General features: G+C 58.1%; 1 protein-coding gene across 9 annotated transcripts in view; it reads left to right on the forward strand.

The window, feature by feature from the left end:
- The window catches only part of NCOR2 (nuclear receptor corepressor 2), a 155,300-nt gene that overhangs the window by 47,346 nt on the left and 84,147 nt on the right, over positions 1 to 23,807 (forward strand). For all 9 annotated transcript variants that reach the window (XM_088532512.1, XM_088532511.1, XM_088532517.1 and 6 more), the window contains exons 5-8: positions 386 to 565; positions 5,812 to 5,925; positions 14,823 to 14,879; positions 19,600 to 19,652. In XM_088532512.1, coding sequence (XP_088388638.1) covers positions 386 to 565; positions 5,812 to 5,925; positions 14,823 to 14,879; positions 19,600 to 19,652 — 404 coding nt within the window. The remainder of the gene's footprint in view (positions 1 to 385; positions 566 to 5,811; positions 5,926 to 14,822; positions 14,880 to 19,599; positions 19,653 to 23,807) is intronic.

Consider the following 23,807-nt stretch of genomic DNA (forward strand, 5'->3'; position numbering starts at 1 on the left):
TTTTGACAAGGAGAGGCAGCCTCAAGCTGCTGCTGAGACACGGAGGGAGCTCCGCAGCCAGGAGCTCGACCCGTCTGTAGATGGTTTATTGTTCCCATAGGGATGTGGCTTGCGCCAAAGGTGGTGGGAGCCTCCGAGAGGCTTTGGCAGGAGGAGAAGCTGCTGATTGACCTGGTGCTCTGGGTGGAGATGTGGAGGGATGCAGCACGTGCTGGAGATGGGACTTGGCAGCTGGTCCTGCTTAGTCTCGCAGGTTTTGCAAGGGGTGTGTGTGTGTGAGAGCGGGCTGGGAGCAGGCCAGGGCACTGTGGCAGCTCACGTGGGAGGATGAGAGGATCTGAAATCTCCTGGGAAAGAGCTGATGTGGTTGTTTTGTGCTCCCCAGGACCGCGGCCTGCCTGGCAAACTGGAGCCTGTGTCTCCAGTCAGCCCTCCTCACCCGGATTCCGAGCTGGACCTGCTGCCAGCCCGGCTCTCCAAGGAGGAGCTCATTCAGAACATGGATCGCGTGGACCGCGAGATCACCATGGTGGAGCAGCAGATCTCCAAGCTGAAGAAGAAGCAGGTGAGAGGCCGGGGTTTGGAGGGGAACGTGTGTCTCAGTTGTGCCCTGCGTGTCCTCAGAGAGGAGGTGGCAATGCCTGGTGCCACCAGCCACGGTCTGTGCCTGTGCTCCCTGTTGTGACGTGGGGGGACTGCTGCTGTGCCCACGGACCCTGGCTGCAGGGTGAGGGAGCCTGGGAAACCGTGCGTGTGAGCGCTCTGGCATCTCCAGATATCTGAAAGAGAGGAGGAAAAATCTGTCCTCAGCGTTTCCCTGTGGTCCGTGGCAGAGCTGGAAACACGATCAGGCTCACGCAGTGCAGCGCGATCCTGATATCTTTTTCCTCTCCAGCCAGTGTCCTTCCCCGGTGCTGTCGCTGCTGCTGTTGTAGTGCTGGGGTCTTGTGGCTGTCCTGAACCTTCCCCTGTGCCCGCCTGGCTCAGGGTCCCTGCAGCCCCGCGCAGCGCCCGGTGAAACCCCTGCGCGCAGGAGGGCGGCTGGGCAGGAGTGTCCGGGGGCCGATCTGCACCGCAGGGCTTCACCCCTGCACCCGAGCAACTGCCCCGCAGGGGAGCTGCCCAACTTGGTGTTGCTGTGTATCCGATTGCCACGAGGGCATTAAGAGATTAGAATGACAAAACCTTGGGGGCAGTCTGCCTTTTTTTGTCTTAAAGGCTTTCACTGCCTAAAGGAAATCGCTTCTCTCCATCTCGTCTTGCTGGTCGTTTTCTCCTGTGCTTGGGGCAAGTTTCTCCGCTCGTTGCTGCCTCCTGATCCCAGCCTGTCTGTGAGCGGAGCGGCCTCTCCGGAGGCACGCGTGTCTGGAATTTCTGGATGGAGGGAGCTCTATAACTGGGAGCTCTGCGTGCGGAACTGGAGCTGAGCCGGTGCTCCTGGAGGATGAGCGTGCAGGTGACCTTCCTCCCTGCCTGCGAATGTAGAGCAGGAAGAGAAAAAATACTGCAGAGAGGTAGCTCAAAGGCTTCTTGCATTTCCCAGACACACGGACCCACTACCTGCCACTTGGCTGCTGTCCTGGTCCCTAGGATCTTTTGAATACACGAACACCCCAGATCTCCTTTCATTTTTGGATTTACATTTTTGCTTAGCAGATACTATTCCCATTCTCCCTGCAAGGCAAAGCAGGATGTTTTCATTTTATTTTCAATCTGTACGGTTTAATTAGTGTGAAAGACCTCGTTTGTGTCGCTTGTTATCCTCAGAGGTATCAGTGCTTAGGGAAAGGCAGCCAAGAAGGTTAAGAAGCAGCTGCGATGCTGGTGGAGGGAAACAGTCCTGCTTGGCCCTGTGGAGCAGCAGCAGGAACATCTGGAGCAGTGGGAACCACAGAGGATCTTCTCGCCCTGGTGGAAGGAGCCCCCTTCCCCTCTGCCTCCCTAGGAGCCGTGGACGCAATGCTGGTGTCCCCCATGGTCCCGCTTGTTTCAGAGGGCAATGGTGCTTATTTCCAGCTTGCATTTGAAGCAAGAAATGCAAAATCGGGCTGTTCCCCATTGCAGGCGAGGAGAGGAGCTTCTGAGAGGGGTCGGGGCTCAGCTTGCGGTAGCCAAGAATACTAAGAGCAGAGCTGACTTTTTCCGAGCTGGTGGGGACTGGCTGGTGGAGTTAACGGGAGCAGCATATGCTTGGTGCCATTAAAATCAAGCTGTCCTTCCATAAGGAAATGGTTCTTTTGCTGTTGGCTGCTCGGTTGGTTTATATCTTCCTTCTGAACAAATTTCACGATTCTTCCTTCCCACAAAAATGCTCTGATTAGTTGGAAGAAGGTTCAAGTGGTTGTTGGCAGCTAAATCCTCCCCTCCCTTCTCCTCATCTTCTCATTTTTTCACAGTGATCAGTATGTCAGCTGGTCCATCCCTACCAGCTCCCCCGCGTGCCGTGGCCTCCCCTCCCCTTGGACAGGATTCCTCTCCTTCCCCGACCGACCTGGTCCTCCAGGAAAGTTGTCACATCTGGGCCGTGCGGTTGCGCGCGAGGCGGGTTCCTGTCTGCGAGGCTCGGGAAGCGGTTTGTCCGTCTGTGCATCCGTCGGCGCAGGAGAAAGGCGAGTGAGGGAAAACAATCGGCCCGGAACGGATCCCGCTCCTCCCGGAGCGAGCGCCGGAGCAGGGGAGAAATTGTACGTGGCTGTAACAGCCTAATGCTTTTCCCCTATGTCTTTGGGAGGCCTTCTTGGGGTAATTAAACACATTTCTATGGAAAGGATGGGCAAAAAAAAAATCTCTTCCCCTCTCTCTGGTTGGTCCAGAAGTGGCAAAGAAGCCTCTGCCCGGGCTTTGCTGACAGGAAGGGTTGCAAAAGTCCTCAGCAAGCTGAGCGAGCCCCCCCAAATCGTGTGTCCCCCAGCAGCGGGCTGCTTTGATCGCCGTCCCCGCGTCATCCTGAGCCATATGTGCTTGCAGCTCCCATCGAGTTCCTCTCCCCCTCCTTCTGACAAGCACGGATAATCTTTATGCATTTATTCCTGGCACCGGCACTAGGAATCTTAGCAAGACATAAACTGCTGGGCTGTGCTCGATGGTTATGTCGGAGCCTCCCGGCACGGGAGAGCTCTCCAAAGGGCTTTCCGGGAGAACAACACTCCCACCTGGTGATGGAGGCGGAACCGCGGTGCTCCAAGCGGCTTGAGGAGCTCTGGGTCTTCCCCTGCAGCTCCTGGCTAAATTCCCCTCCGTCCCCCGCAGCCCCGGCCCCGCGTTGGTGGCAGCCCTTCCAGACAGCCGTTTCAGTCACATCCGAGCACCTCGATGGGTTTTGCGTTGCTGTTTCCCCCAATCCAAGGGTGTCCATGGGGAGCTCTCCCTGCCGAGCTCAGGTTTCCTGGCCCTGCCTCATCCCTGCCTGCAGCACTTTAGTGGCTGCACCGTGTTATGCCGTGGGGAGGAGAGCTGAATTCTCTACTGTAGTTCAGCTATAATTAGATTTGTATTTTTTTTTTCTTTTAACGAGCTGCTTTTAATGAGCCTCCACTTACTGGCAAACTTTCATTTCCTGATATGCCATCAAATCCTCTTGTCTGAAATCAATTAGAGCAGACCCGACCACTTTGCAAAATTTTTGTGGGTTTCCGGAACAATGTAGCCAAGTTTCTGACATTCTTACCCAAATATTTTCCCCAGGAGAAGCGGAGGATTGACAGATCCCTCTGTGGTTCGCTCTTTTGAGTTTTGGAGTTTATAATTTGGGCACATCGGTGCCTGCCGCGGGGGAGCTTTGCGAACATGAGGGTGGCTCTGAAATGCACCTGAAAGTGCCCAGGGCTGCCTGGGATCCCACGGGAGACCTTGGCGGTGCGGGACATTGCGAGGACTCTGCTGCAGGTTGGACGTGGGTTGCTCTGGAGAGGATCCAGTTGAAAAAAAAGCCTCTGCGAAGCGTTTACATCCCCACAAAGGCTGGTTCCGCGGGCGCTGGTTGCTCGTGGCTTGCCCGGTGGCTCGGGGCCGTTGGATTCTGTTTTGCAGCCTGTGCTTTAAGCTGTGGTTTCTAGAAGAACCGTGTTCCCCTTGGCAGTGCTCAGCTCTTGGGGCACCTGAGGAACCATCACGGTTGAGAAGAGAGGAGCTCTCGGGGCCGCCTCATCGCGCGTTAGAGCCTCACGGTGCCCTGTTGACGCGGCTCCTCGTGGGCATGGACAGACACGTCCCCGCAGCGCCCGTTCCCACACGCGTCCCACGGCGCCGGCAGCAGGGAGGGACTCGCGTTGCTGTCAGCCCCGGGGGCCTTTGCACAAATGGGTTTCCGTTGCTAGCGGGAGAACGGCTTGTTTTCTCCCTTGCTTCCACTGGGGATATTTTAGCTGTAGAAGCAAATACGAAGCTGTGGAGAATTGGAGACAGGCAGTGAAAAATTGTACACGAATTTTGACAAATGTTCCCTGTCGCTGCAGCTCCTGCGGCAGCGTGGGCCCCGCGTCCTCGCCAGGCAGCCGCTGGCCACAGGAGCAGCGCGGGGGAATCTGTGATTTCCTCTTTCATCCGGGCAGTTCCTCAAATTTACTAAAAGCGCTCAGCTGCTTCTCGTGTCTTGCGGCCGTTGGGCGAGCCAGGGCCGCGGGTTGCATGGAGAGCGCGTGTGCAGGCAGCAGCGATGTTCTGAGGGGCTCCTTTAAACGCAGTGATCCATAATCCATGTTTGCGCGGCCTGAGGAGCGAGCACCCGGGGCAGCACGGGAAGGACGAGCGCCCTCCCAGCGTGCTGCCCCGGGAGGCTGGCGGAGGTGCCCTGCGCTGCGGCGGGGACACCTGTGATGAGCTCGTACGTGCTCCCCACTGCTCATCACCCCCAAGGGGCTGCTTTGCCGTCAAGCCAGGGCTGGGGCTGGGCTGGTTTTGCCACCTGCCTCTGCTGAGTTTTCCCTATCTGAAAACTCCTACCGAGCTGGATTTTCATGGTGGTTTCCGCTCAGCGACGTTTGTTGTATGTGAAGGAAGAGGAGTAATTCTCAGAACAGCTTCTGGAGAACATATGGTGGCATGTGGCTGGAGGGCATGATGTGCCGATGTCCTCTTGCACCTGCCCAGCTGGGCAGAGCGTTTGCAGGTGACGTGAGGTGTCCGATGCTGGGGAGCCTCCTTTGGGAGCCTGTCGCTCTGCCCCAAGGGGTGCACCAAGAGCAGGGGACGTTTTGGTGGCTCGCACGTGACTCCCGTGCTGTCCTGCAGCCGCTGCTTTCGCTCCTGCTCGTCCATGGGTCTCTGCAGCGCGCCTGGTCGGGCGGGCTCCACCAGGGACTTCTGCTTTCGTGGTCTCGCTGCCTCCCCTGCCGTCCTCGCTGCTCCACGCAGGGCCGGCCCCTGCTCCGGGCAGAGCTGGGGCGCACGAGGCCCCGCCAGGGTCTGCGCGCTGACCGCAGCACCGGGAGAGAGGAGCCAAGGCCGACAGCGGCCTGGCTGCCCGGCCTCCTTCGCTTGCCCTCTGCGCTGGCCGCTGGGTACTTCCCCTTCAGGATTCCCAGTAAAAATCTCATTTCTAGCCTCGTGCCCACCCTGCACGCCTGTTCGGGACAGGTCCTTGTCCTCTCGTGCACCGGGACAGCCACCTGAGGCGGGCAGCGTCGCACCGCAGGAGCCGCACGCAGCTCTCCCCGCTCCGCGGATCGAACGTGCCGACGTCCCGTAGGGAGCCCGCGGGGAGGGCGGTTTCCGCGCCGGCCCCGGCGCCGCAGGGAGCCTCGCGTGGCCGCGGATGGCTGCGTTTCTCTGCCTGTGACTCACTCTCTTCCTCCCTCCCCGTTCATTCCGCAGCAACAGTTGGAGGAGGAAGCAGCCAAACCGCCGGAGCCCGAGAAACCCATCTCGCCGCCGCCGATCGAGTCCAAGCACCGCAGCTTGGTGCAGATCATCTACGACGAGAACCGGGTGAGCGGGGAAGGGGAGCGCACGGGGGAGGCAGAGGGGACGTTGCCCTGGGGAGGCCGGGGAGGCTGCGGGGGATGGAGGCCCCGTGGCGAGAGCCGGCGCAGCCGCGAGGTGCTCTGGGCTGGGTGAATTGAGCCCAGATGACTCCTCTGAGCTGGGTGAGAGCCAGGGGTCGGGGTTGATGGTGATAAATGTTAGACTGGGTGTCAGCAGCGTTCAGGAGCTGCGTCAGAGCCCGGTCCGTTAAACAACTCGGTCTGTCCCTCCCTTCTGCAGGGAACTGGGTTCAAGCTGCCCCGAGAAGACGGGCAGCGCCGTGGGCTGCGTGGGTTTGAGGGCAGCCTCGGAGATACCTCCGAGCTCTCCTGGCTGCCCCTGAGCCCTGGGGCCGGAGCAGCAAGGCCGTGGATTCGGCCCTGGCTGGATCCGAGGCTGTTTGGGGCTGCAAGCAGCACCAGCATTGATCACACTGGCGCCGCAGGCTCTGGATCTCTGCCTCCACCGCACGTTCGTTGCGCTCGGCCATCGCTTGTAACGGCAGCCTGAGGGGACGTGAATTTTGCTGTGTGCTTCGCAGTGACGCTGGAAAATTGAGCCCTTTGGTAGATAATCAAGCCCATTCATTTTCATTTAGGTGTTGGATAAAAAGGATGATTTTGCATAAAAGGAAAACTACTAGTCGCTAATTATTTTGAATTGCGGAGTCTGCGATTTCCCTGGGAGCTGCAGAAATCCAGGTGCCTGCCTCCTAAACAGCACAAGCCCTGTGCTCGCAGGCAGCACAATTTTCCTGCTTTTACTTTTTGCATCTGCGCCTCTCCCTTAGCAGTAGCAAAGCCAAGAATGGCGCAGACTGTTGTGCAGGCGGGCGAGGACGGAGGTCGCTCGGGTTTAAAGCATCAGCCAGTGGCTGGTGCTGGGCTTTGGAGGCAGGTGCCGAGGGTCCCCCTTTCCCTCCCTTGTCCCCGCGTGCCCCGTTGCCTCCCCGTTGACAAGCCCCATCTGCTCCTGAAGCTGCTGCTTGAGCCAAACCCTGAGGGTTTCTGCTCCAGCTCATGGGTTGTGTTGAGTCCATTGAGTATGGACAAGTTAGGGGGGTTTTACATTTCTCCTTGAAGGGGAAAGCTGGTAATAATGGGAAGTCATGGTATGAAGTGCTCAGGGTTGGTGGCATTGCTGTGTCAACGTTCTTGGTTTTGTTCCAAGTTACACTGATCTTCAAAGCCAGGTTTTAACCAGGAGCGTTTTTGCTATTAACCTTCGCAACAGGGTGCAGTCGTTCCAGGTGGGTGCTCAGCAAGGAAAGGTCACATCTGACACCAAATGTCTCTGTAACTTCGAATTTGGCTCTGTGATTGTATGTGTGATCCCCGCGCTGTCTAAATGACACTTCTTCCCTCTCCTCTGGTGAGTGCCGTTGAGAGGAGCATGTGAGCAGCCTTGTCTGTGGGCAGCAGGCTCCGACCAAGCCGTCCTTCCCTTTGGCTTGGTAGAAACCATAGTAGACTAGAGTTAAGTTCCTCCTTTGGGGAAGGCATGATCTAGTCATGGGCTGTAAAGAGAGTCCACAGAGACTTTCTGGCCAAGGCTGAAGTTCAGTGATGAAACCTGCCAAATGGCAAGTTGTAGGAGGAAAGATGGGCTGAGAATTGTAGGCCCTGCTGCATCTGCTGTTGCTCTAGTAATAAGGTGGGGTTGAGAATATAAATGTCCTTCTAAAGAGCATCCCCACGCTCAGCTTTCAGCCAGTCACCTCTGCTAGAGATGTTCAGAACAGCAGGAGGGCCCTGGTTTCCCTGACCGCTGGCAGTGGATCTGCCACCTTAAGACCCTTCTTCTTCTCCTTGGCCCAAGACAACATGAAGCCAGGAGGAGGATGAGAAAACCGTGAAGAGGAAAAGGCAGCGCTGATGGAGAAGACCTCGGATGGAAAGCAGCTGCAGACAGGAGCTGAGGTTCCCTGGGTGGTTTTGGTGGCTGCAGAGCAGACCATCTGCGATGTACCCAACGGTCTGGCGAATGCAGGAAGGGCCCCGGGATGCCCTTGCATTGACGGGAGGCTGATTGCAGCTTAGCACTTAATTGAGAAGTAAGTTGGTAGGAGCAAAGGGCTGCAAAGCTCAATAGAAACGTTTTGATCAGTGCGAAAGGTCACTGAGCCAAATCTGGGCTCTCTCTCAGCCTTGGTGACACTTGTGGCTTGCAGGAGAAAAGGACTCGCCTGCCTTGAGGTTTGCTCGCAAAGAATCCAAATAAAAGGAGGACATTGAGGCCTCGGGAAGAGGCAGCCCAGCAGAGCTGGCCGAGCGGGAGCGACGTTTCAAGGGGGCTGTTGTGGAAGGGCGAGGAAGCGGGTCGAGCGCGGGGCCGGGCGCCGCGGCCTGCCCGTTCCCACCGCTGCCGCAAAGCGGACACCACCTCCAGCGGCCCCGGGAGAGAGGGGTCACGCGAGGACAGAGCCGCTAGAAACTCCGGAAAATCGAGTTAGCCAGTCGCTCCGTGACCTACTTTCCGTTTGGCGATGGCTGCGGCTTTTCAGGGGTGAATGGTTGCTAATTTTAGCCCGTGGCTCATCAGGGACGTCTGTGTTTTCTCACCGATGTGCTGGGTTTTGCAGCAGGGGTTGAAATGCAAGTTGGCATGGGCCTGTGTGCGTTTCTCCTAAAATTTAGGTTCTCTCATGATACTCAGTTCCGTCACGTTGCTTTTCCCTTTTGCGACCTACTTAACACGTGTGATTTGAAAAGTTCCTGAGCCCCAGAGAGAAGCATTCTGGAAAACTTGACCTGTAGTTCCCTCCTGCTACACTCCACTGGACAAGTAATTGGCTTCCAGAGAAAAAGAGATGCCCTCCTGCCTGTGGGTATGTGCTGACCACACACGCAGCTCGGCCTCCAGCTGCGCTGTGAAATTGCACCTGAACAAGTACCTTTTGCTGAGTGCATCTGAATACAGCAGAGTAAAACACCCCTTGCAGCCGCAGACCGAAACCTCCCCTGTGAGTGAGTGCACACTGGTGCGTAGCAAGAGGACATCCCTTCCCAGAGGGTGTCTGAGAAAGCACCTTAGTGCTTTTGGTGCTACTGGTGGGCTAAAGTAAGAATAAACAGTGGGCTGGTGTTTTTAAAACCATCTGAGTGCTATTTTTGCAGGTGACGTTAGTCCCTTGGGACGCTGAGCTGCTGGGGGTATCGGATGGCGACGGGTGTCGGGCGCTGCTAGAGGTTGGCAGCAGTGCAGGAGCGGGTGCTCTCGTAAATGAAGCTACGTGAGTGACCCTTAGCCTCTCCCAAGGCAGGTTCCTTCTCCGCAGGGTCCCTTCGTGCCTGAATTCGCGCTCAGCTGCTGTGTGGGGCTCTCCCCTCTTCCCACCCTCCTCATCCCGGAGATGGAGCCGTCTCCTGTTGGAGGCTTCCTTGGAGCGAGTTGCCCGGCGGTTCCATTGCCCTTGGAGCGGGTCTCCCTCTCAGCTCTGCTGGTGCAGAGTGAAAATCTGAAGCGTCTGTTCCCCCTAGGAGGGCAGAGGGATTGGAAGGGTCAAGCTGACTCCATGGGGTGTTCTGCTCAGGAGCAACGCTAGGGCTTGGCTGGGGCGAGTGCCCTGTGCAGGCAGGAGAAATCCCGGGATGGGATGGGGGGAAGTCCACTTTCCCGGAGCGTTTCCATCGCGGGCAGGTGAGGGCAGGGAGGTTCAGCGTGTCCTTCAGACGGGCACACGGCGCTTCCCTCTGCAGCAGCGGCTCCGCTTTTACCCGGGGGCCCTCCCGAAAACCTGGACTTGGTGCCGAGCGGCCTGTCTCGCTCTGGGGACTGAGCTGCTGGAAATCAATAAGATTAAATTTTAATTCGCTTTCTGTCTCGGCGCTTGTTCCTTCAAAAGGGCACAGCGCTCTGTAAATGCAGCGTTCTGCTGTGAAATTGGAATTCAAAGGCTTGTTCCGAGCTCCTTCCACCCCCTGCTGCCGCTGTGTCTGCGCGCGCGGCTCCCGCTCACCCACCAGTGCTCAGCGAGCAGCAACGCCCGCCCATAAATAAGGGAATAAACAAATGAACATTTTCAGCATTGCAAAGGATGATCTGGCCCTTAACTACTGAAGTGCACAGAGTGTGACTGGGATCCCATGGCGATTTTCTGTCTGTGTAACTGATTTTCTGTGGGTTCCCGATTTGCATCAGAAAGGAAAGAAGCAGCCAGGGATATCGACGGGCAACTGGTGCATTAAAAAATCCTTAGCAGTGAAACCCCGTTGGAGCCCCAAACCTGCAGGGTTTCTCCAAGTCTGGCTTATCCAGTGCCCTGGGGTGCAGGCAGGGCAGGGGACGTTGCTTAAAGCTGCTGGAAGGGCCTCAGGATTTTTGCTTTTGTTCCTAACAACTTTTACTCTGGAGTTGTCTCAGCCTGGTTTAATAATGCAGGATTTGCTTCCGAGCAGTCTCTAAAGGGAAAACTGCAGAGGCTGTAAGTTAGGTACTATTGACGTTTCTGCGTAGCAGCAAAAGGTTGCAGAAAGATAAAATTTAAACACCTAAAAACTTTGAGTGACTCAGAATCTTTCAGTTTTGCCCATATTCAGGATTTTTCTTTTGGTCCTAATGTCCTCTTGAAACATCTGCTTCAGGAGCTGGCGTTCCCAGCATTGAATTAGAGGTTGTGTCCCAGGTGAATCCTGACCCCAAAATGCAGCTGCAGGTCCTGGCACAGAAGCGGTGGCTCCAAGTGAGCCGGGAGGGAGAAACAGCCACTTTCTGGCCTGGGTCCTGCCCTGGGGTGCAGTGCCTGGAGTTTTCCCGTGGCTGCCTCGGTGCCGAGGCTCCGTGTCCAGGGAAGTTGTGGCAGTGGCTGAATTTCCCGCTCGCCTCTGCAGCACGTAAGCGTTGAGCTTAATGCAGCTGTGGCACTGCCACCTTAGAGGTGACGGGCGAGACACTAGATCCGTGTGTGTGTAGAAATGCACAAGATTAAGGAGGGCTTCGTGGCGACCGCAGGCGCCCGCCGAGGCTGGCGGGCCGCAGGGCTGAGTCAGCGTGTCACGCTCTGCACAGGAAACCTGGTGATTTTTGCTCGAGATGCGGCGCGGGTCTCGGTGCCAACCAGCTCCTTGCGCCGCTCTTCCAGCTGTTCCTGCTGAATCCCCGTGGCCTTGGATACGCGCCGGCCTGTGGCGAGGAGCTCCCGTGAGGTGGGTTATCCCCGTTGCGGTGGAAGGGGAGCTCCAGGCGAGGGTGTCCGTGCCCAGGGAGCGTGCCGGGAAAAAATGCCCTGTGCAAGAGGCACTTTCCCTGCGGAGCAGCCAGCTCCACTGGTGGAGCCGGGGGCTGCAGCAAACCGCCGTGAGGGTCTGGCTCCAGGATGGAGACGCCAGGATTAAAGGGGAAAAGATTGATGTTCTTGGGCCCGGGGAAGAGCTCCTTGCCAGAGGAGACTCCTACCGACGTCAGTGAGGTTTCTCCTGAAATTCTGAATTTTTGTTGCGAGCCAAATCCAAATCTTGGGTGTCTTCGAGCCTTTAGCGAGGACTTTGTGGCCCAGCCGGCCGAGGCGGTGGCCCTGGTGGCTGGGGGTTCTCCTGCCTCCGAGGGGTTTGTGTGTCTCCGAGCAGGACGTGCCTGATGCCCAATGGAAACACTCGCATCCCCCGGCACGGCCGGCTCCGCTATAAATAGCCCCGGGAGCGCAGTTGGGCTGCGGCAGCGCGGAGCTTTCGGGAGCGGAGGCTGGAAGCGCTCCAGGAAAGTGCCGCCTCCTTATTTCAGATCCGCTTTCTCAAAATAACTTTGTGTTTCCTTATCTTCCATTTTTAAACTCCTCTCTGAGAAGAACCCACGTGAAAGCCCGGGCTCGCCCCGTGGGGCCAGTCCCTCATCCCGGCGGGAGCTCTCCGGGTGGGAAGCTGCTCTCCGGGCCGCTTCCCACCCCGCTCGTGCGCTGAGTTTTCACATACGAAGAGGCTGGTGACAGGCAGCACCCGTCGATGTGAATTGCCCTTAAAAGCGCTCCCAAGGAGGTGCCTGTCCCCATGGAAGTGTCCAGGCTGGCTGGGTCCGTGCTGATGTGACATCCCTTTGCTGCCAGAGCAAAGGGACTGGTGTGAACGGGAGCAAAACCGAGCGCCGGGGAGCTGGGCAGCGAGCGCGCTGCTCCGAGCGCTCCAGCGACATCCCGGGAATCTGCACGGCCTCTGGGAAAGGCTCCTTGCTGTGGGGCACTAGAGCGACTTGGAAACCAGGGGGGATCTTCATTTATTCATTTAAACGCGATTTATCCGTGTTTATCTGCGGTTTATCCGTCCTTCGCTGCGAGCCCTCGTGCGATGGGAACCCTCTAATAGGTGCAATGTGTCATTCCCGACTCCGCCGCCCGTGCGGCCTCGTCGACAGCTCATTACAGTTGGGTTATGATCTGATAAATGCAGCAAGGAGCATCAGCAATTACAGTGTGTGTCAAGTGTTAATTGGGCAGCTTTCGCGATAGAGGCTTTTCTTTGTGTACGTACAGAGATCCGACGTGCTCGGAATAGCTCTCCCTCCTGATCTCTCGTTCGGGAGACGCGTGCGTTACACTCGGTTAATGCAAGACAAATTATGTCATTCTCCTTGATCCACCACATGTTCTGCCCATGGTGATTCGCCTCTGGGTCGTCTCATTAAGCTGTCTAAACATGGCCAAAGCAGCAGCTGAACAGAGTCAGCTTTTTTTCCCCTCCCTGGGTTTAATCGCTTTGTACATAAAGGCCTTCAGCATCAGCGGTTCCCAGCCGCGGGATCCGAGCGTGCCAGGGAATCCTTCCCCATCCTTCCCCTCCGCCTCGGGGCTGCAATGTGGGCCCGGCGATTACTCGGCGCTGCAATTAATGAGGGGGATAATTTGGCCCGTGTTTGTACCGGAAAAATATCGGGCAGGCTGAAACGTCACCTCGAGAGGAAGTGGTGGCTGAGAAGCGGCGCTGGCCGAGCAGCCTCGCGGCGCAGGATGCAGGGCGTTCGGCAGCTCTTGCGATGTGTTTGTCCTCAAGGTGCTCTGGGTTAAGCTGCCGCCTCCTGAAAATCCTATGCGCTGCTTGTGATCGCTCGAGGCCTCCCCGTGGGCACGTTCTCCAAGGTCAGCACGTTTGCTAGCTCCTGGAGACCTAAATATTAAGGTCTCGCTACACATCGTGAGCTCTGTAGCATTCTGAATATTTCAGATTGGCAGGTCCGCGGGCAGACTCAGCTTGTTCCCACTAATGAAGCAAAATGTGGAGGTGTTTAAGGCCGAGCAGCCTCCGCCCGGCCACGGGGCACTGCTGCGACGGGCTCTGCTCGCAGCTCCTGCCGTTTCTCTTGTGTTTGCTGCAGATCTGAGCCTTTGGATTTCCCTTTATTTCCTCCTGTGAAATCAAACGTCATTACTTACTGGTGTTAATAGTTGAGACATAAATTAGGCTTAAGTCTCGCACACAGACCTTGCTAATTTTGTGACGGGAGATGAAGACTTAAAACAGCCGCTGGCAGTTCAGGAGCTGAACTTGAGCAGCGCCTAAAACACTCCGTCACCGTTCCTGGTGCCACTGGGATTAGAGCAGGTCCCGCCTCCCCTCGCTGCCCTTGGGATACCCACGGCAGGAACGTGTTTCTGCTGTTTCTGCTCCTCGTCGTGTGCGGCCGCTTGCGCTGCTGCGGGGCACGCGCGGTGCAGGAGGAGGCCGCTGGGTTCCTGCCCCCTGCTCGCCGCGGAGCAGGAGCTGGGAGAGCCCCATGGTGGCAGTGGGGACGTCCCCTCAGCCTGGCCTCACCGCCATCCCTGGCGTGAGAGCCGGGGCCGGTTTTATCCCACTCCGCATGTCTGGGATCGAGCTCTAAGGCTGCGCTGTGGCTTGGGAGGCGCAGGGGAGCAGCGGGGGTGCCGGGATGAGGAGGCCGCTGGGTGCCTGGCGGGTGTCCCCGTGGGAGGCCGCGGAGAGCGTGTGCGCCCGGCGTGGCGCTGGCTCCGGGGCGGCCGTGCCGAGGGGGACAGCGTGCCGAGGGGGACAGCGTGCCGAGGGTCGTGCTGGGCTTTCCAGGAGGGAGCAGCCCCTTCCGGGCTCACCGTCTCCTGCTCACGCAGCTGCGGCCGGCTCTGGTGCTCCGTGGGTTAAAGCTCCGCGCGCTTCCCAGGCGCTTCCCCGCCTTCCCTGCGCTCCAATCCGCCCGCAGCCCCGCGCTGCTCCTTGGGCAGAGTAAATTTTCTGTCTCCCCCCGTTGCATGAGTAAAATTTCCTGGTTTACTGAGCAAGTAGCCCTTAAATTCTGGCTCTTCAGTCCCCTCCCTGCCAGGTATTTGGCTGTATTTGCTCGGGACTGGTCCTGGGGATTCATCTGGCTGTTTGTAACACGCAGGGCTGCACAGAAGGGTTGTTTCCCCAACACGTCACCTCTTGTTTAGGCTCCTGCTGCAGCCAGCCCCGCGCTCTCTCTTTTTTTTGGGGCCTCTTGAGTTCACAACCACCGCACACACCATGACACGTGTTCCCGGGCTGGCTTTAGCTTCTATTTTTTTTGCATTTTGCATTTGTACAAAGCGCAAGGTGGCTCAGTGAGAGCAGGGCGAGCAGCTCGCGTGGAGCCGTCACGCGTTCCGGGGACACCGGAGCCTGGAAAGGGCGTCGGGCCGCCCACCTCCGCCTGCGGCTCCGCGCGGCCCCGAGCCCCCGGCACATCCAGCCCCGATCCGAGCGCCCGCGGCGCCGCCTCCCCGCTCGGCTGTAACCTCTCCTGCCTGCAGGTGGGGATGGGGTTTGCAGCAGCGCCACGGGTGTTCAGAAAGGGGCTTTTTTTTGGGCTACGGAGGGAGCAGAGCCTCTAATCAGCGGCAGAAATAACTTTTCTTCTCCCCCCTCTTCTCCCTCTGCCTCCTCCCCTTTTCCCTTTCCTCTCTGCAGAAGAAAGCCGAGGCCGCCCACCGGATCCTGGAAGGACTGGGGCCCCAAGTGGAGCTGGTGAGTGCTCTGCGGCCGCGCGCCCTGCAGGGGAGCCCGGCCCGGTGCGGGCTCCGGAGGCGGCAGCGGGAAGCGGAGGCGGCCGCGGGGAACCGCGGGGCAGGAAGCGGGAGGCGAGAGGAGCGCCCGAGCGCAGGCACCCGCACATGCACCCGGCTGCGCCAGCCTCAGCCCGGGGCTGCCCGCCGGGACGGTGCCGAGGGCTCCGGGGAGGCTGTGCCGGGGCCGGGGCCCTGCCTGCCGCTGCATCCTGCATGCGGGGGGAAGCCGAGGGAAGGCCGGTTTGGTAACTGGCACGTTCCAGTTGTCCCCTCGCCCTGCAGAGCCCAGCTGCATCCCAAGGGGTTGACTGCTGAGGGGAGGCTGGAAGCAGCCATGAGGAGGTTGGGTGCTGGGAAAACACACTGGGAATTGGCGGTTCTCCGCCAGCGCAGCTGGAAAGCTCGGAGGGGCCGCCCGCGTGCCCGGCTGAGCATCCCTTCCCTGGCGCCGCGGGCCGCAGCCGGAGGCAGGGAGGGAGCAGCAGGGCTGCCCCGCAGCCATCGGCAGCTCCAGCTCGGCCCTGCCTGGCGGAGCCGGCACGAGCCACTGCCTGCCCGGAGCAGCCGGGAGCGTCACGGGCACCCGCTGGGCACGCTCGGGGTCTGCGGAACAGGGCTCAGCCCTTTCCCTTGGAGTCTCCAGGCTCAAACCGTTTGATCTCTCTTTGCTCCTCGGATCGGCCATGCCCACGTTTGGCACTTCCTCATCCCAAAGACAGTGTGTTTCCTTTTCCCAAGGACATGTTTTGGTTTTGGCTTTATTTAATAATAACAACAAAGCCTGGCTGATGCCCTGCCGTGGGTGCTGGAGCTCCCAGGCCCCGGAGCGCTTCGGGAGCCAGTGCCACAGGGCCAGCCCTTCCTGCAGCGCCACGTCCCGCTTTGCCGAGGGACGGGGAAGCCTCTGCTGAGGCCGCAGGCAGCCAGGCCTGGCCCTGCTCCATCCACGCACGTCCCATGCGTTTCTAGCTGCCCGGAGAGAGGTGCTTCCTCCTGCCCAGCTCCTGCCCGCGTTATGTTTGGCCGAGCAGCCCCTGGATGTGCCAGCGGCCCTCGCGTGCTCCCAGGAGACGAGCCGAACACTGCGATCCCCGCCGCGTGACACGGGTGACACGGAGCTGCCCTGCAGCAGCCCGGGCTTGCAGGGAGCTGGGGGCACCCCGGGGCCGGTCCCACGCGAAACCATCCGCCCGGGCTGCGGATGTGTCACCTCTGTTTGTTCGAGAGCCCTGGTTACTGCCTGCGAGCCGAGATGGTGGCAGATACGCAGCGTGTTAGCGCGGGCGGGAGGTCCCCACAGAGACACTAGTCTCTGCTGAGCGGGAGGTGACAGCGGCGGGAGGTGACAGCAGCAGGAGGTGACAGCCCACCAGCAAACAGCAGCCCCGGGCGGGGGGTGGTGCCACCCCTCATGTTTAGGTGCCGGAGGCAGGACAGGCTCTGGGGCCACCTCTCCTTGCACTGGAGTTCTGGAAGCCGAGAAGCAGCCGGGCTGCGGTGGGTCCGGCTCGGGCCGGCGGAAGCGGCCGAGGGACCGCGGCGAGTTGCTCCGAAGGGATCGCGTTTTGGCAGAAAGAGAGACCTGTGCTGTGCACGTCCATTGGTCCCTGGAGACTGCTCTGGATGGGGGCTTTGGAGGAGCTTTCCGGTAAAGGCTGACGTGGAAGTTTTGTGTCTGTCACCCAGGGCTCCCCGTCCTGGGCAGCTCTCTCGGAGCCTGGGGGCTCTGTGTCAAAGCCTTGGGAGGCCCTGGCAGCCCTGTGGTTTCGGGAGGCGCCGGGCGCTGACCGCCTGTTGCCTGGTTGTCGCTGATGTGACCCTACAAGATCTGGCCTTGCACCCAAATCCTCGCCGTCTGGTTCTGCTGTAGGAGCCTTAGGGTTAGGTTTCTGTGCCTTGAAGCTTATGGATTGGCACCCAAACCCCACTCCAGCCTCGCTGATGGGGCCTTGGGGCGCCCTTGCTTGTGCCCCCACGTCAACACCAGCTGATGCAGGATGTCCTGGTCGCCTGCGCGGTCCCGGCTGTGCTGCCCTGCGCTTGGCTCCCTCTCCGAGCAGCAAAATTCCCGCACAGCAGCAACCGGATCCCAGGAGCCCGGCATGGATGCGAGTGCTGCAGCGCTGGAGCAGCCAACTTCGAATCCGGAGCGTTGCTGGAGTGAGTCACCGCATCAGTCCTAATCCGAGGGCTCCTCTAGGACCTTTGCCTTACGTCAAACCCTGGGTTTGGCTTTGGCAGGGATTTTCTCGCTCTGTCTCAACAGAGCAAGTTGCCACTCAACTGAGTGAGGCCATAAGGGACAGGCTGGAAGCTCTGCATCTCTGCTCTGCCAAACTAGGGCCCTCGGGGCTGGGCTCCCCGCTACACCGGGGGTTATGACTTAGTAACTCCCCTCGTTTTATCCCTGCAGCGTCGCGGGGCCGTGTTAAAGTGACCCGGTTCCTCCTCGGGGAGGAGTTTCGGGGATGCTGCGGTGGCCAGGCAGATTCCTGGCTTGCTCTCCACTTCATTTGTAAAGAGGCTCCACTGCATCCAAGGGTTTGTCAGCAAGAGCAGTTTGGTTTTTCTCACGTGTCGTCCCCCAGAGAAATGCGGTACGTGTCTCTCACCCTGCAGAAACGCTGTGAGTGTTTTGAACGTGGCTCCTTACCCGTCTGACCTGTGAGACTCACGTTTGCTTACTCATTTAGAAAGCTGTAATTAGGTGCAGATTGTGGACAGCTCCGAGGAAGGAGGATGCTTGTGAAGTCCCTGCCTGTTAAGAACAGTTTTTTTTATGATTTAATCAGCGATGAGATACGTTTTCTATGGGGTAGGGGGAGACTTCTCTCTTGTGCTTGTTCCGCTTGCGTGCAGAGCTGAGACCACTGTGGAGGCAGGAATCTCTTGGAGACGTTGCTGGGGTGCAGGGCTTGGTTATGGCTCCCAGAGTTGCCTATTTCTGCGTTTCTTGACTGTTCTTCTTAAGCGATGCACACAGTGTTTTGCCGTTAACACTTCGATCTGCTAACGAAGAATTCAGGTGGCCACTGACACCGTGTGAGAGCAACAGCGGAACCGGCTCAGCAGTGTTGGGTCTGAGCAGCGTCAGGGCATGTGTGATGTCCCCCATGCACACGAGGTGACCCAGGCACAAACCAGGAGTTTGGGGCCAACAGGAGTGAGGGCTTTGGGGGACTCCTCGCAGCCGGCCCCTTTGCTGTGGATTTATGAGCACGGAGGGAAGGCAGGCACTTGCATTCATCGGTATTTCCAGTTCCCCCAGCCCAGCAGCTCCTCCGGTCGAGTCTTGCCAGGGTGATCGTGGACGTGGTTCTCCCGAGCCACAGCTTGATTCCTTCTCTCCATGACATGGAGCGGTCCCTCTCGAGCTACGTGATGAGACAGATGTCTGTGTTCCTCCGAGCTTTCCAAGTGGGAGTGCACAGCCAGCTCGGAGCCTGGAGGTGGACCAGCAGATCCAAGAGGATCCATGATAGAAACAGCCCTTGCAGCAGAGACCCTGTGGAGAAGTGCCTCTTTCTGGGGGTTTCCTCGTTGCCTCTTGCCTGCCCTGGCACTGCCTGGCACTGCCGTGCTGGGATGCTCCGGGCAGCCTTGCAGCTCCTCGTCCCTTGCAGGGGAGCGGGTGTCTGGGCCCTGCTGGTGGCCCCGGTGCCCTTCCGAAGAGCAGTGAGAGGTGCTGCTCTGTGCGTAGCCCTGCCCGGGCTGCTGCCTTCCTTGTGCAGTCCCCCTGGCTGTACTTGGCCCGGATGTTCAGTCGTGCACAGCTGGTTCAGTGGAAGCGTATGGATAAACCGAGGGGAAAGCTGGGCGCGTTTCCATGGCCAGACAGGAGCTGCCCTCGTTGGGAGACATGGGGCTGTTGATGGTGCAGGCGTTTATTAACACGGCCACATCCCCGCCAGCTTAGGGGGCTAGAGCAGCCTTCGGGGGGGTCCTCCCGCGCGCCTGGCTGCTGTCCTGGACGTCCCGTGTCACCCGCTGCGTTGTGTGGGGCTGGCACCAGCCGGTGCTCGCGGGTCCAAGCGAGCGCTGCACGCGGCGCCTCTCGCTGCCTGCGTCGGGGCGGTTCCCTCATCCCGCAGGATGGAGCGGGAGCGATCCGGGGATGGAGCCGAGGTGCCCCAGAGCTCGGGGAGGAGAGCAGCCCTGCAGCGGGTGCTCCCGCCTGGACTGTGAGGCGCCCAGGCCCTGGGGGCTCTGCCACAAGCATTTTGGGTGACTTTAGACAAAACCCCTGGGCCACCAGAGCCAAGAGCATCGTGCCTGGGTGCCGCGAGGCACGCGAGTCGGTCTGGGCTCCCGGCGAGCAGACCCAGACCCCGTCCTTGCAGCACGCAGCCCCTCTCCTGCCGTTTCGGAGCCCCCCGTCCCCTTGCCTCCCCCGTGCCATCCGTTCCAAAGCTCTCAGCCCTTCCTCTAAGCGCGGAGCAGCCGCGCGCTCCGGAGCAAACCGCAGCGCCAGCTCCAGCGCTGCCCGCCCTCCCACGTGCCGGGATGCGCCGGGACTTCTGCGCCAGTGGGATCCTGCGCCCTCCAGCCCTGGAGCGGAGCAGGGATGGGGGCTGCAGCGGGAGGTGGGAGGCCAAGTCGAGGCAGCGGCATCGCAGGGGTGCAAGTTTCTGAATGTCAGACTGTACCATTTATGCCTTCATTTTTCTTATTTATTTCAGCCATTATACAACCAGCCTTCAGACACCAGGCAGTACCATGAGAACATTAAAATGTAAGTATGTGGCAATAAAGGCTATTTTAAATGTCAGGCTGTGCATTAGGCTGGAGCGGGAGAGATGCTCGCTCGTGCCCAGCTCCGGTTTCCGATTAAGGCTGCCAAGAGATCGCGCGTAGCCTTTGGAGCTGCTGCCGGCGCCTGGAGCAGCGACGCGCTCCGGAACCCCGGTGCTAGCGGGATGCTCGAGGTGCATCCCGGTTCCTCGCGGGGGGAAGCGGCTCCTGGCTCAGCCTGTTGGCACAGAGTGTTTGCTGGAGCTGACGAGGCTTTGGCGCGAGTTCGGAGCGCGCGTTTGCGTGCCGGAGCGCGGATGCGAGCCAAGGAGGGACGGGAGCCGGAGTTGCACGGCCCTGGCGGCGAGCGCAGCCGCTTGAGGCTCTGGGATGAGTTCTTGAGCGGCAGACGGGCTGCGGAGGAGGCAGATAACTCTGCCCGAGGTGGATTCGCCTCCGCGGAGGCGCTCGGCGCGCGTAGCCCTGGCCGGGGATTTGGTGAGAGCTCCGCTCCGCGCTCGCTCGCGCTCCGGAGCGATGCAGCCCACGGCTGCTTTGGAAGGAGACGGAACGCGGTGCACGTTTTGTTGTTGTTTACTTTGCACGTACGGAGGTACGAAATCAACTGCCAGCCTGTGTGTGAGTGCAGGAAAGGTGGGTGAAATTAAATGTTGCAGTTACAGCTAGATCTTCGTAAAGCAGCTCTTGGATGTCTACGCACCGCCGGTTATTTCAAAGATACTCAGACTTAGCAATCATGTAATTTATGACTTATCACCTCAATGCATGATTTAATCATCAGCTTGTGTTTAATAACTAGAGCGACTTCCAGAAGACAGAAGAAGAACAATAGGTAATGAGAATAGCAGTATTTGTTGCTGGAAATTTTTAAACAATCAGACCAGATCTGAAACACGAGCAGCCGATTGCTCTGGACGCGCTGCCCGCCGCACATCTGCTCTCTCTGCGCTCAAGGGGATCATCTTGATTAATCCGTCAACAAGAGTTAATAACCTCTTGCTTTCGGCAGGTTGTTCGTGGCTGCGGTGGCGGTGAGGTCCTCCTCTTGCCCTCATGCGGTCGCTCTGCCAGGTCTCGCCCTCCTTGCTCCAAGCAGCTCCTCTCCTGACCTTCTCCCTCCAGGATTTCCGTTCCAGAGGGGGATCAGGATCTCACCCGTGTAGGGCACGTGGCAGCCACCGCCTCCCCAGTCCACCTCTTTCCCAAAGCGCTCCCTGGCCAGCGCGAGCTGGGCGCTGCACGTGGTGATTTCAAGCTGCTAGCGAGTTCTCTCGAAAGAATGAGTTAAATGTGATTGCAGAGACTTCACCCACTCTCCGTTACCCTGCCAATATTTGTGGTTTTGTGCTCACATTTTCCTGCAATTTAAATGATTTCCTGTCCTTTGTTGCTCTGTGAAAGACGGGCACAAACAGGAGGGAACCGACTGCGCAGGTCAGGAGCGAAGCTGCTGTTGGAACAAGCAGTGTTGTCCAAAGCAGCTCCGGGTCCTTCGGAGCAGATGTTGCCCCCTGCACTCCGGAGCCTCTCCAGGGTTACGGAACCCCCCGGGGACACTCGTCCCTTGTGGATCTAGTGGCTCTGGGGACAAACGGAGGTGAGGTTGACCCAGGCATCTCAGGGTTAATGTTCCCTGTGATTAATGCTGCAGAAATATGGAAAGGAAACCACACGTTCAAATGCAAAGCCTCCATCTCCTCCTTCCAGAGACCTTGCAATTAGCTGGTCATTGATGCCAGCCAAGTGCACTCGCAGATCTAGGTCAGCACAAGGCCCTGGAGCTTGCTGAGCTCCACGTGCTTGATTCCTTGGAGCGTGGGCCTGTTGCAGTGCTCCCGGAGCCTGAGTTTTGCTTTGCTACCTGCTGACTGCGTGGGGAAGCTGGTGTGATCCGTTCTCCCATCTCCTGTGTCCTGCTGCACAGGATGTTTGGGTGGCAGATGTTAAAGTCAAGGCTTTAGTGGCTCTTGTAAGCAAGTGCTTCAGATTTCAGGGCGCTTTGTCCAAGGCATTTTGACCAAATCACGAGTGTTCAGATCTTACCCACAACTTTTCCTTTGGCTGCATTTGAAGATATTTCTTCTTCTTCCTTCACTCTTAAGACTCTTGTGTCGTCCTGCTGCAGACAAGCAAGTCCCCCTCCCCAGCCTGGAAGTGGCTCTTTCGGTAGGAGATGAAATAAATGAGCTGGTGCCGGGAGGTGGCGGCTGGATGCACTCTGGACAGGCACAGGTTGTATTCTGCTGAGGTGCAACTGCATGCAGATTCCTCTGAGCAGCTTCACCATAGGCAAATTTAGCCATAAATTTGCTATTTAGCCATAAATGTTCCTGAAAAATAGTGATTCTATCTGCAAGATCTCACTGTAAGATGGCTGTGTTGTGCTAGAGACAAAATCATCCCATGTGGCCTTCATCAGACCTCATACCTGGCAAAGAGGGATGTGCAGCCTGCTTCTGCTTGGTTATTTTTTTACACTCTTCTGGGACTGATCTCTTTTTCAGTAGCACCTTTGCAAGCGCAGTAGGATGGCACGAGGCTGTCACAAAAGCAGCAATTCCTCAATTTCTCTACAGTGATATCTGAGCTGCAACATTCGTTGAATTCTTCCTCCTTGTTTGCTTTGCTTTTCAACGGGGATGAGTCACGTATGCTAATAGAGCTGGCAAGGAAGTTACAGGGAGAATTTCTACTCTTCCTAAAATGTTACCGAAGTCTCTTATTTTCATGGAGTTTTATGGCCTGTCTCCTATTCAGTACAGTTAAAATTAATTTCATGCCCCAGTTCATTCCAGTGTTTGCAATTTCAAAAGCTTTTAAGTCCTGTTTAACTGCCTTGCTCCCCGTCTGCTCGGGTCCATTTGGTTCTCCTGTGGAGGCTTCCAGCAAACCTGCTGAGTTTTGCATGCTGCCCGCGCGGGGGAGCGAGGCCGCCGAGGGGCCGCGCCGGGACGTGACCTGCCTCAAAGTCACCTGTGGCTGGATGTGCTCGAAGCTCCTGCTTTGGAGGAAGAGGCTCTGCCCCTGGGTCGAGAGGAAGGGAGAGCGCAAGGTGAGGGCTGATTCCCCCTCGTTTCAGTGGGGACATCGTGGGCCTTGCCCCGGCGCTGGCTCGGGGCGCGCTGCGTCCCGCGCGCACGGTGGGTTGCGGTGCTCAGGCTCCTGCAGGACGTGACAGGAGTGGGACACGAGGCTGCAGGAAGGATTCTGGGTGAGTTTAGGGGTCTGCAAAGTCCTCTCGTTGCTTTTGGTTTTCAGACTTTGCTGAAATAGAGCAATAGATGCTGCAGCTGGTGGCTTTGCTGGGGGATGAACCTTGTGTCTGCAGAGCTGAAATCGTCAGTCCAAGCTCAGACAGGTTTAGGGCCTTTTGAATAGCTTTTCTTTTTCAGATACCTCTTTCTATTCCAAAAAGAGCAGAACAGTTTCCTCCTGAAGCTCTTCTAACTACAGCCTTCCCAAGCACTTGTCACTGTAAAATTTAAGTCTTCTTTTCATTACTGGCTGTTTTGTTTTCGGGTTTTAGTAGCAGTGGATTGCCTCTGAATTCATAATACAAGCCTGACGTGTAACACAAGCGTTCTTCCAAACACTGTCACTACCGGTACCTTCTCTTCCAGGTCTTTCCATTAAAGCTTGTAGACATTTTCCAACTCAGAGATTCAGCGAGCGGCTCCCTGCACCCCGTGCCAGGCTCCTCACCCGCTCCCTCTCGGTTTGCACGTGCCAGGCAGAATGACTCGTGAGGAAGGACTGGGTGGCAGCGACGTTCCGCAACCTTCTCCCTGGTTCTCTTGCCGGTGCTGGAGCGGACACGGGGTTTGTTGGGACACGCTGGGAGCACTTGGGCTCGTGGCATCAGCAAAGGCTGTAGGGGAAGGCAAAGGCAGAGGACGTGTGGTCCTCTGGCACCACCAAAAGTGCTTCACCAGAAAGTGTTTGAGGGCTGCAAGGAGGCTGCTCCCCACGGCTGGCTTTTAAGGGGCCTCGCCTCCGGGTTAATAGGTTATACTGTATTCCCAGGTGCAGGTGTGGGCTCTGGCCACTTCAGAGCAAGGAAATGAGTGAGAGGAATGACCCATGGAAAGGCTGACCTTCTCCCTGCCCTCTCTGCAGGGCATCTTGCGGCCCAAAA

The sequence above is a fragment of the Tinamus guttatus genome, unplaced genomic scaffold (assembly GCF_059628265.1).
Source record: "Tinamus guttatus ecotype Peru unplaced genomic scaffold, ASM5962826v1 Tinamus_guttatus_pri_ptg000459l, whole genome shotgun sequence".
NCBI lineage: Eukaryota > Metazoa > Chordata > Aves > Tinamiformes > Tinamidae > Tinamus > Tinamus guttatus.